The sequence below is a fragment of the Hippopotamus amphibius genome, chromosome 15, assembly GCF_030028045.1.
Source record: "Hippopotamus amphibius kiboko isolate mHipAmp2 chromosome 15, mHipAmp2.hap2, whole genome shotgun sequence".
In the NCBI taxonomy this organism is placed as follows: Eukaryota; Metazoa; Chordata; class Mammalia; order Artiodactyla; family Hippopotamidae; genus Hippopotamus; species Hippopotamus amphibius.
This window is the reverse complement of record NC_080200.1, coordinates 50,420,011-50,432,919: the sequence shown is the minus strand read 5'-3', so window position 1 is coordinate 50,432,919 and position 12,909 is coordinate 50,420,011. Positions and strand designations below refer to the sequence as shown.

The 12,909-nt window shown below is 34.3% G+C and overlaps 1 protein-coding gene across 3 annotated transcripts in view; it reads right to left on the bottom strand.

Moving 5' to 3' along the window:
* Nucleotides 1-12,909, bottom strand: part of LOC130836615 (cadherin-10) — a 168,760-nt gene that overhangs the window by 18,228 nt on the left and 137,623 nt on the right. For all 3 annotated transcript variants that reach the window (XM_057708931.1, XM_057708932.1, XM_057708933.1), the window contains 2 exons: nucleotides 4,464-4,651; nucleotides 2,874-3,127 (listed from right to left, as the gene is read on the bottom strand). In XM_057708931.1, the coding sequence (XP_057564914.1) occupies nucleotides 2,874-3,127; nucleotides 4,464-4,651 (442 nt within the window). The remainder of the gene's footprint in view (nucleotides 1-2,873; nucleotides 3,128-4,463; nucleotides 4,652-12,909) is intronic.

Below are 12,909 nucleotides of genomic sequence, written 5' to 3'. Positions count from 1 at the left end.
CTCCATCTATTAACACAATATGAATTTAATTTTGTATTCCAACTACATGCTTTAGCCATTCACAGATAAAGCAAAACATTGTATCTCCATATCTGGAAAAATTCACAAATTATATCCCAAGTTGACAAAATTCTTTTACTACTGAAAGATCCAACGTAACTTCTACCTTCTGCTTGGAGTGTTCCATGATTACCTGAAGTAAAAGCTATTTGTCCCCTTCCATCCTAAAGCACCATGTACCACTTGTCTCTGCCATTTACCACATTGTATTAGGGATTCATTTCATCTCACATCTCAAACAGGAAATCACACATGAAAACAGCAAGCATCATACTTAGAATCTAGTAGATACTCAATGAATATTATTTCTCATACTGAATCTTCTTTCCTAACAGACTGAGAATTCCTTGAGAAACAAATTAGTAACTGATATGGTGACCCACAGATATTTGTTGAATGACTTCTTTGGCATTTTGGCAAAAGAAAAGCATCCTTATTTGTATAGAAATATGACAGGAAGTTGCAGTATATAAATCAATATAAAGCATCATTGTCTTTTCCAAATCCATTTCATGTGTGTTTTGCCTTTTTTTTTTTTTGTACTTCAGTTTAAAAGCTAATGACAAAATGTAAAGTATTATGTGAAATTATCTTGAAGACCCAGAGAGATCCTGGTTCTTTTTCAAACCTGATGTAACTATAGTTGACCCTTGAACAACATGGGTTTGAGTTTTGCGGGTCTACTTATATGCAGATATTTTCAATAAATACAAACTACAGTATGTATTTATTGAATAAATAAATCTAAAGTTGAATCCTTGGATGCAGAACCACAGATGTAAATGGCCAACTATGAAGTTATACTCAGATTTTCAACTGTGGGGGAGGAGTAAAGAGAAATTTGCACTCCTAATCCCTGAGTTGTTCAAGGGTCAACCGTATATTTTCCAAATCTCTATTGGTAAATTATGTGTATTACTTAACATTTTTGTCTTAAAAATCATTTCCAGAAGACATACTTTAGGTAAATACCTTTGATTATTGCATTAGCATCCACTGTACATGACATGGACAGTTGATACCATGACCAGTATTATCTGATTATCCATCCCTAAATACATTGCTTTAGTAAAACTACTTTATTTCTTTGATAATATATACGTACATCTTTTTAATCTGCATGGTCTATCAAGATTAACATCCAAAAATATTCATTTGCATTTTCTACATCAAGTTAGCATAAATTCAAATATACAACAACAATCATGGCTAGACTTTGTCATTAATAAGAAATGAAGTCATTAATTCTGTTGCTTAGTACACATAAATGGATTCTTTTCTCTTGATCCTTAGATTTGCATCTTGATGAAAAATTTAATTTAAGGAAGAATCCACAGACATGTTTTAACATGTAATAACCATTAGTCTATAAGAAGATTTGGACTCTATTTCATTGAGTGGAAAAATATCTTTATATTGCCACTTAACAACGCCATTAGATTTAAACTGAACTTTTAAAAAATATTATATTTTATTTTAAAAAGGCCATTTTAAAACCAGGAACACAGAACATGGGCTGGTAAAGTCAGTTAGGAGCTATGCCAAGAGAATCCTTGGTGAGTATTAATGGGGAAAAATGAGTATATATTCAAAAAATGTCTACCAAATGAATGACAGAAAAAAGAGTTTTAAAGGAAAAAAAATCCAAGGAATGCAGCAATTTCAATGAAGATATAGATGGTAGAAGAGGCATTTATGGGAAAGTCATGCTGGCAGATGGGAACTATACTTGATTACCATATGCAGGGTTTGGCTGCCAATATGTAACCTGTCATGCTGTATGTGACTATAAGAAAATATTTAGGTAAAATTATATAAATCAAATAGTTATTTTAATATGTATATACATATAAATATATACAGTACATAAATAATACGACTTCACTTGACGATATGGCAGAATGTATAGTATTTTTAACTTTGAGCTAGAGTCACATGCTGCATAAAATTAGAGGTTCCCGACATTGTGCTGCTGCATAGTTAGGAGCCAGAGAAGTGTGTACTTTGAAATTGTACAGCCATTTGAACTTCTACTTGACTGGCCCACATTTTAAAAAAGATAAGCAAAATCAGTCTGCTGAGGATTAAGGAAACAAATGAAATCCAAAACAACTGATGGACTAGCAGTCATAAAGTAAGCAGTCATCTGGGATGCTGAATACTGGATATAGATATCTACACTTTTTTAAAATGAGAGAACAAATGTCAATGAAAACTTTGTCTTTCTCATTTGTGTTTATCACATCTTATGTGTTTTTAGGTGCCATAAGAAAACAAAGCAAAACAAAAATTTGAAGTGACTCTGACCTTTCTGGAATGTTCTAAATTTTTTGATATAGCCAAAAGAACAACAAAAAAACTTCCCCCTTTGCTGGCAGGAGTATAGAAGAGTTTCTAAAATCATAACTACATTTTAACATTAGGGTTACATTCTTTTTAATTATTAAAACTCTTCTCAACCTCACAGATTATTTAAGAAGCCAAAAGCACAAATACATTGATTCGGTTACATTGCAAAGGCACAGCTGAAACAGTCCCCTTTATCTGGACCAGGAGTCAGAGCAACAAATACCTTAAAGAGACAGGCAGATGATACAAGCCAAGTTTCAGTAACCGGCATGAGTAAAACCGAAGCAAACTATGAAACTTGGTATACCCTGTCCCAGAACACAGACAATTTATTTTAAATACTGTGCTCACCAAATGTACGCACAGCCCTATCTTTCAATACATTAAATACTTTAAATAGAATTTCATGATCTCTACATTTACTTCAATTCCTTTTCTTTTCATCCTAAACATAGCATAATTACCTAATGGGGCTAGAAGTAGAATCTGGGTCCCTTGCCATCACAGTACCAATGATTGTACCCACTTCAATATCTTCATGAACCTCAAACAGATAGGAGGATCTGCTGAAAATGGGAGGTTCATCCACATCTTCGATCGAGATTTTCACAATTGTCGTATCTTTAAATGGTCCTAGGTAATAAAAACGTGGATCCACATGGGTATTTTCTGCTTCAACCTTCAGAGTGTAAAGCCTTCGGCTCTCATAGTCAAGTGGCTGTATTAAAAATAAGTGAATAAATCATCAAATTACATTGAGGGAAATTGAATTATATGTTTCTTCCAAGTTACAGTATGATTTTTAAAGCTTAGTTGAGTTCTGTCAAGTTGTTCACTGACTGTAAATAATTAAAAGTAATAAAAATATATAATCTTTACACATCAGGTAGAATTCAATTTTTACTTTTTATGTACTTAAAATGTGGTACTTAAGAACATAGGAAAATGAGATTTTAAATCTTAGAAAAATTGAAAAAGATATTAAGACTTGTCATATAGTGGTAACTCATTACAAAACATGGGCTGCTGGATCTGTGTGTATTTATGTGTACATGTGTGTGCTGAGGTATCGGCTACTGCTAAATTTTTCTAAGCAAAAAGTTCAGTAATGTTTTTAAAATATATGTTGTGAAATTTCCATTCTGTTCAACAGGCTCATGGTACTATATAAATTTGATGAAATTTTGAAGACTAATAAAAAACTTCTCAGCAGTTACATGAAACACAGAAAATAAGAAAAACCTTGGGCAAAGAGAAAAATTTTGGTACCTAATTGATAATTAGGTTACATCTTGAAACAAAAAGGAACTTAAATATTGAGTTGGTCCCCCTTGGTGGTCATTGTCTGTTTAAAAGTGGTTGTGTACCTTGGACTTTGCAATAGAATCTGAGGAAAGCTTTGTGATTAACTGATGGTTACTTTTATGCAAATAGAGTGTTCAGGACATTTCATAAGGACCTAAATTTTACTGGGCCTTATTTTTTCTTATAATGATGCTACTGACTCTACCATAAAAAACTAGTTACCTTTAAATTGTATCACTGAGCATATGTTAGCAGAAAAATTTAATTTATGAAGCAGAAGGGAAAATGTGAACAATGAAATTATCCTCCAATCCATGCTGTCTCTTTTTATTAGCAACTCTAATTATTGCTTCATACATCTGGATAGATGGCATGCTACGTTTCTTTGCCTCCAACTGTGATGATATATTGCTATTATTAGTTATTAACTATTTTTTAAGGAAACAAGGTTAATAAAGGGGTTTTATTAACATGGCTCAGAAATACAATCACACATACATTAGCTTGCCTTTTAAATTTTGTAAAATCTCAGGTTTCATGTTTTAATTAACACAAAAGTTTTGGTCAAAATGTCCAAGGCGATCTTTGGTTTTATGTCCCTCACACTTACGCATTTACATTAGCACATGATAGGGATACTTCTTTTTTGGTAAGGATATTTCTTCATGGACAGCACATGAGTGGATAATACATGTAGAAATCTCTACTTTCTAAACAGTCAAATGATCATTTCTATTCACGTTCTGCACCTTTTTCACAGTGATGATGCCTTCCTGCGTGTCCGTCTCAGTTATGATGTCAAACATATCAGTCCCATCACCGTCAATAATTCGGTATTCTACTTCAGCATTTTTCCCAGTGTCTGCATCAGTTGCTTTTACACTTCCAATGGATGTGCCTACTGGGGAGGATTCAAGAACTCGAAGGTGGATGGTGTCTGTCAAGATTACAGAAGAGAGAGAGAAAGAGAGAGATTTCTCAATAGAGTATTCACAGGTAAATGTGTATGAGAGAATATTATAAATCTTCAACTCTACATTAGATGTTCACTAATAAGTTGAATACACACAATATGGATAATATAAAGTCTAGGAACAGAAAAAGTGGAAATCTGGGGGATTTGGTCTGTACCTATTATACATAGTAAGACCTGAGCTCTAATCGTATCAGCAATTCTGGTTTTAAAAATGAGCAGGTTGTCTTTTTTTGCATTTGTGCAAGTAACTAGAGATCAGCTTTGGGTGCAGATATATACCTGTGTGTGTTTATACAATCACAACAAATCACAGAATATACCCTGAGTATTAATATATTGCAGTGAACATATTTTTAAATTGTTTTCCCTTTGTTGTTTTTAGTTATTTACTACTCAGTTTATTTCAGCTGCAGGGCAGAACATTACAAAATTCCCTGAAATCAGCCATAATAGGGAAGAATCCCATTTCTATTTGTGACAGGAGATATAAAGGATAGTCTGTGGGAGAAATACATAGATGCCCTTCACAGTGTCAGTGTAAAAACGCTAAATTCTGACAAATTCCCTTCCATTCCAGAGCAAAACAAGAATTTATCTAAGCCCTGGCACACCTACTTGTGCTTCACCATGAACAACCTCTCCTGCTAATGAGATTTATATTTTAGCACCTGATCATAAACCACATGCTACTGACAGGTTAATCGACCGGAAGCACACTTCTGATTAGGGCACCTTCTTGCTCATAACCCTTAAGTAATTCTCCTTAATATACATAATAAAGTCCAGACCTCTTAGCTAGTCATGCTCTGGCCTGACCATATCTTTCCTAATGTGCCTTTCTTTCAGTCACTCCCAGGAAAGATTTGCACCAAACTGGACTTTTCAAAGCTTTCTTGTCAAAAATTGATTTCCTACATCTCTATATGTTCACATACTATTTCTCTCATATGAAACTCTTCCCCCATGACCCTCAAATAATCATAATGCAATTTACCAAATCTGAGAAAATGGCTCTATTATGTGCTGAGTGTTTAGGGGGCTATGGCCCTCAAAATTTGTATGTTGAACACCTAACCTCCATTGAGTACCTCAGAATATGACTGTACTAGAAGATGACGTCTTTAGAGAGGTAATTAAGGTTAAATGAGAACATTAGGGTGAGCCCTCATCTAATCTAACATGACTAGTGTCCTAATTTGGACACCGACAGGTACAGAGGAAAGCCCATGTGGAGACAGGGCCATCTATAAGCCAATGAGAGGCCTCAGAAGAAACCACCTTGATCCTGGACTTCCAGCTTCCAGAACTGTGAGAAAAGAAATGTCTGTTTAAGCCATACAGTCTGTGATATCTTGTTATGGCAGCCCTAACAAACTAATACAGGCACCTATATCGGCTCAGTTTGAAAAGATTTTTCCTAGGAGACTCAGTTTCTCCCACACCCTAGTTAGTCACTTAATGCATTTTATTAAATCCTTTTTCTACATTTTTTCTCTCCATTAATCTCTGGTAACACTGTTGAAAGCAACTCTCAGTTCATTCCTTGGCTACTCTCTTGTTGGCTCTCTTTGCTTTTGCTATTTCTTCTCCTAGAAACACCCATTCCTGGATATTCAGGAACTGCTCATCTGCTTTCTTCCTTCCGGTGACTGCTCAACTGTGACCCCTCAGAAGGTTTCACTAATAACCTTACTGAAAACAACCTTACTGAGAAGACCACTCCCAATCACTCTTCGTATCACTTACCACTACTAAGCATTATATTATCTACTTGTTTATTTGTATGTGCCATGAGGATGCTATACAAGACAGGGATAACGTTGTATTTTTTCACCATTATATTCCCAGGGTATTTCTTTGAATGTAGTAGCCACTACATACTTACTCTTATATTGGATAACTAAGAAACTTCCTAACTTGTCTACCAGGTACTAAACTTGCCCAATCCAATTAAATCTCAGATAGTCTCAGTATACACTGAAGCCATGTTACCCCTTTGAAAACAATAATTTAATCAATATTTATTCAGTGCTTTGAACTCTGATAGCTCCTTTGTACTTAAAATAAAACATACACAGGCTTGCCCTCCATAGATTGGTTCTTCTTTCCTGTCATTCCCTCCCTTAATTGATAGTCTCCATAATACTGATCTCCTTTAAGTTTTTCAAATATGCTTTTCTTCTTCAAATTAATACACTTTTCCTCCTTATGAAAGATTTTCTACACAATTCTTTGCCTGGCAACTCCTAACTCTTCGTTTTGATATATATCTGTTTCACTATGCTTGTACCCCAGAACTTCATCAACTCTAGTCTACTTACTTCAACAATTTTCTTTTAAAAATTAAATATTAGAGAAGTAGCAACTCAATAAATTGATTTATTACACTGGAGCAGAAGTAGCATTTCTAAAGTACAAAAATGATTTAACTTCTCCACTGAAAGCACTTTTTATTGTTGTTAGGACAGATTCTTAATTTCTTCATTTGGTCTTATAAAATCTGGGTTTTAAAAAGTATTTTCGGTACCATGCTTATCTATTCTAAAACCTAAAGTATATGTGGTATATAGCCAAAATACTTTTTTTTTTCAATAAATGATCAGTCAACCAGCCCAGAAACATTACAAATACATGGAATATTTAACAAAATAAATAAAAATAATATGAATGTTTCGACTGACACATATATATACAAAACTTGCATGTACCTTCTAGAGAATATAGATTTTTTTTTAAGCAGGCATGAAACATTGAACCTAATTTGATCAAGTATTAAGTTATTAGACAAGTTTGAACACATTTTAATAAATCAGTATCTACTAAATTTTCTGACCAGGATACAATTAAGGTAGAGGTTAAAACAAAAAAGATAATCTCCAAGTACTCATATTCTTGAAAATTTAGAAGAATTAAGAATAACTTCTATGCAACTGATTGTTCAAATAAGATACAAATTGGGAGACCTAAAAAAACTGAAAAAGAAATGAAAAGAAATTAAAATAAGTGGTGCAGAGAAAACAATTCTACTCAAAGAAGGTAACTTACAACTTTATGTGCAAAGTCTTCTGGAGAAAAGAAAAATGAGGACTGTTTCCCAACTCATTATGTGAGATCAGTACTGTATGCCCCGATACCAAAACCAGACAAGAAAAGTCAAGTGGTTATACAGTGTGGGTTAAAACTCAAGCTGTACTAATTTACATTCCCACCAACAGTGCAAGAGGGTTCCCTTTTCTCCACACCCTCTCCAACATTTGTTGTTTCTAGATTTTTTTGATGATGGCCATTCTGACCCATGTGAGGTGATACCTCATTGTGGCTTTGACTTGCATTTCTCTAATGATTAGTGATGTTGAGCATCTTTTCATGTGTTTGTTGGTCATCTGCATGTCTTCTTTGGAGAAATGTCTATTTAGGTCTTCCACCCATTTGTGGATTGGGTTATTTGCTTTTTTGGTATTAAACTGCATGAGCTGCTTGTATGTTTCAGAGATTAATCCTTTGTCAGTTGCTTTGTTGGCAAATATTTTCTCTCATTCTGAGGGTTGTCTTCTTGTCTTGTTTATGGTTTCTTTTGCTGTGCAAAAGCTTTTAAGTTTCATGAGGTCCCATTTGTTTATTCTTGATTTTATTTCCATGATTCTAGGAGGTGGGTCAAAAAGGATCTTGCTTTGATGTATGTCATACAGTGTTCTGCCTGTTTTCCACTAAGAGTTTTATAATGTCTGCCCTAATGTTTAGGTCTTTAATCCAATTTTGACTTTATGTTTGTGTATGGTGTTAAAAAACTAAAAATAGAAATACCATATGACCCAGCAACCCCACTCCTGGGCATATACCCTGAGAAAACCATAATCCAAAAAGAAACATGTACCACAATGCTCATTGCAGCACTATTTACAATAGCCAGGACATAGAAGCAACCTAAATGCCCATCAACAGATGAATGGATAAAGAAGATGTGGCATATATATACAAGGGAATATTACTCAGCCATAAAAAGGAATGAAATTGAGTTATTTGTAATGAGGTGGATAGACCTAGAGACTGTCATACAGAGTGAAGTAAGCCAGAAAGAGAAAAACAAATACCATATGCTAACTCATATATATGGAATTAATAGATATCTATAGGACATTACATCCAAAAACAGCAGATTACATGTTCTTCTCCAGTGCACATGGAACATTCTCCAGGATAGATCACATTTTGGGTCATAAATCAAGCCTTGGTAAATTCAAGAAAATTGAAATCGTGTCAAGCATCTTTTATGACCACAATGCTATGAGATTAGAAATCAACTACTGGAAAAAAATGTAAAAAACACAAAAATGGAGGCTAAACAATATGCTACTAAATAACCAAGAGATCACTGAAGAAATCAAAGAGAAAATAAAAAAATACCTAGAGACAAATGAGAATGAAAACACAATGATCTATGGGATGCAGCAACGGCAGTTCTAAGAGGGAAGTTTATATCAATACAATCCTACCTCAAGAAACAAGAAAAATCCCAAATAAACAATCTAACCTTACACCTAAAGAAACTAGAGAAAGAAGAGCAAACAAAAGCCAAAGTTAGTAGACAGAGAGAAATCATAAAGATCAGAGCTGAAATAAATGAAATAGAAACAATGAAAACAATAGCAAAAATCAATAAAACTAAAAGCTGGTTCTTTGAGAAGATAAATAAAATTGATAACCCCCTAGCAAGACTCATCAAGAAAAAGAGGGAGAGGACTCAAATCAATAAAATTAGAAAGGAAACAGGAGAAGTTACAACAGACATCACAGAAATAAAAAGCACCATAAGAGACTACTATAAGCAACTATATGCCAATAAAATGGGCAACCTGGATGAAATGGACAGATTCTTAGAAAGGTATAACCTTCCAAGACTGAATCAGGAAGACATAGAAAATATGAACAGACCAATTACAAGGAATGAAATTGAAACTGTGATTAAAAATCTCCCAACAAACGAAAGTCCAGGACCAGATGGATTCACAGGTGAATTTTATCAAACATTTAGAGAAGAGCTAACACCCATCCTTCTCAAACTCTTCCAAAAAATTGCAGAGGAAGGAACACTCCCAAACTCATTCTATGAGGCCAACATCACTCTGACACCAAAACTGCACAAAAATACCACAAAAAAAGAAAATTACAGACCAATATCACTGATGAATTTAGATGGAAAAATCTTCAACAAAATACTAGCTAACAGATTCCAACAACACATTAAAAGGATTATCCACCATGATCAAGTGGGGTTTATCCCTGGAATGCCAGGATTCTTTAATATATGCAAATCAATCAATGTGATACACCATATTAACAAATTGAAGGATAAAAACCACAGGATCATCTCAACAGATGCAGAAAAAGCTTTTGACAAAATTCAACACCCATTGATGATAAAAACTCTCCAGAAGGTAGGCATAGAGGGAACCTACCTCAACATAATAAAGGCCATATACAACAAACCCATAGCAAACATCATTCTCAATGGTGAAAAACTGAAAGCATTTCCTCTAAGATCAGGAACAAGACAAGGATGTCAACTCTCGCCACTACTCTTCAATATAGTTTTGGAAGTCCTTGCCACAGCAATCAGAGAAGAAAAAGAAATAAAAGGAATCCAAATTGGAAAAGAAGAAGTAAAACTGTCACTGTTTGCAGATGATATGATATTATACCTAGAAAATCCTAAAGATGCTACCAGAAAACTACTTGAGCTAATCAATGAATTTGGTAAAGTTGCAGGATATAAAATTAACACACAGAAATCTCTTGCATTTCCATACACTAACAATGAAAGATGAGAAAGAGAAATTAAGGAAACAATCCCATTCACCATTGCAACAAAAAGAATAAAATACCTAGGAATAAACCTAACCAAGGAGGTAAAAGACCTGTACTCAAAAAACTGTAAGACACTAATGAAAGAAATCAAAGACGACACAAACAGATGGAGGGACATAACATGTTCTTGGATTAGAAGAATCAACATTGTGAAAATGACTATACTACCTAAAGCAATTTACAGATTCAATGCAACCCTGATCAAATTACCAATGGCATTTTTGACAGAACTAGAACAAAAAATCCTAAAATTTGTATGGAGACACAAAAGACCCCGAATAGCCAAAGCAATTTTGAGAAGGAAAGATGGAATTGGTGGAATCAGGCTTCCTGACTTCAGGCTATACTACAAGGCTACAGTGATCACGACAGTATGGTACTGGCACAAAAACAGAAATATAGATCAATGGAACAGAATAGAAAGCCCAGAGATAAACTATGGTCAACTAATCTATGACAAAGGAGGCAAGGATATACATTGGAGAAAAGACAGCCTCTTCAATAAGTGATGCTGGGAAAACTGGACAGCTACATGTAAAAGAATGAGATTAGAATACTCCCTAACACCATACACAAAAATAAACTCCAAATGGATTAAAGACCTAAATGTAATGCCAGACACTATAAAACTCCTAGAGGAAAACTTCGGAAGAACACTCTTCGACGTAAATAACAGCAAGATCTTTTTTGATCCACCCCCTAGAATAATGGAAATAAAAACAAAAATAAATAAGTGGGACCTAATGAAACTTCAAAGCTTCTGCACAGCAAAGGAAACTATAAGCAAGACGAAAAGACAACCCTCAGACTGGGAGAAAATATTTGCAAATGAATCAACAGACAAAGGACTAATCTCCAAAATATATAAACAGTTCATGCAGCTCAATATCAAAAAAACAAGCAACCCAATCAACAAATGGGCAGAAGACCTAAATAGGCATTTCTCCAAAGGAGACATACAGATGGCCAAGAGGCACATGAAAAACTGCTCAACATCACTAATTATTAGAGAAATGCAAATCAAAACTACAATGAGGTATCACCTCACACCGGTTAGAATGGGGATCATCAGAAAATTTGCAAACAGTAAATGCTGGAGAGGGTGTGGAGAAAAGTGAACACTCTTGCACTGTTGGTGGGAATGTAAATTGATACAGCCACTATGGAGAACAGTATGGAGGTTCCTTGAAAAACTAAAAATAGAGTTACCATATGACCCAGCAATCCCATTGCTGGGCATATACCCAGAGAACAGCATCATTCAAAAAGACACATTCACTCCAATGTTCATTGCAGCACTATTTACAATAGCCAGAACATGGAAGCGACCTAAATGTCCATCAACAGATGAATGGATAAAAAGATGTGGCACATATATACAATGGAATATTACTCAGCTGTAAAAAGCAATGGAACTGGGACATTCTTAGAGACATGGATGGACCTAGAGACTGTCATACAGAGTGAAGTGAGTGAGAAAGAGAAAAACAAATACCGTATATTAACACATATATGTGGACTACAGAAAAATGGTACAAATCAATCGGTTTGCAAGGCGGAAATAGAGACACAGACGTAGAGAACAAACATATGGGCACCACGTGGGGAAAGCAGGGAGGGTTGGGGGGGAATGAATTGGGAGATTGGGATACCAAATAGTACAATCTAAATATGTGCAGTTTATTGTATATTAACTGTATCTCAATAAAGTTTCCAAAAAAAAAAAAAAGATGAGAACCCAAATGTCAAACAGCATGAGAATAGGTAAATAAACTGTTACATTAATTATCACACATCCCAACACAATACAGAATTGAAAACTATGAGCTATAGTTACATCAGAAAAAATATGGATGAATCTTACTTGCATTATATTAAGTGGAAAAGGCAAATTTCAGAGAATTATGTACAGTGTGAATCTATTTTTGTAAACCATAAACAACAAGAAGAACTCAACAATATTTTGTTTAGGAAAACAAATATTATGTATGTATTTATGTATGTGAATAATCTCTCTCAAACATAAAAATATATATGAGCAAAAAATTCAGGGATCATGCATATGAATGCAAACTATTTTTAAAGTCCTTCTAACACTTTAAAGAGTGCTACTTATATTCTCTTATAGTTATTACATACTGCATGAAAATGTAAAACAAACAAGCAAACCCATACACTGCATAAGTAATTGTCAAATTAAGCATTGCTTAAAAGTGTTGTTAGTATTCCTGGCACTTAATGGAAGTAAACATCTTCTATTTAAATTCAATATCAGGCCTTACAAATTTCAGTGATTATAGATTATATATATATGTGTATACACACACACACACACACACACACACACACAATAA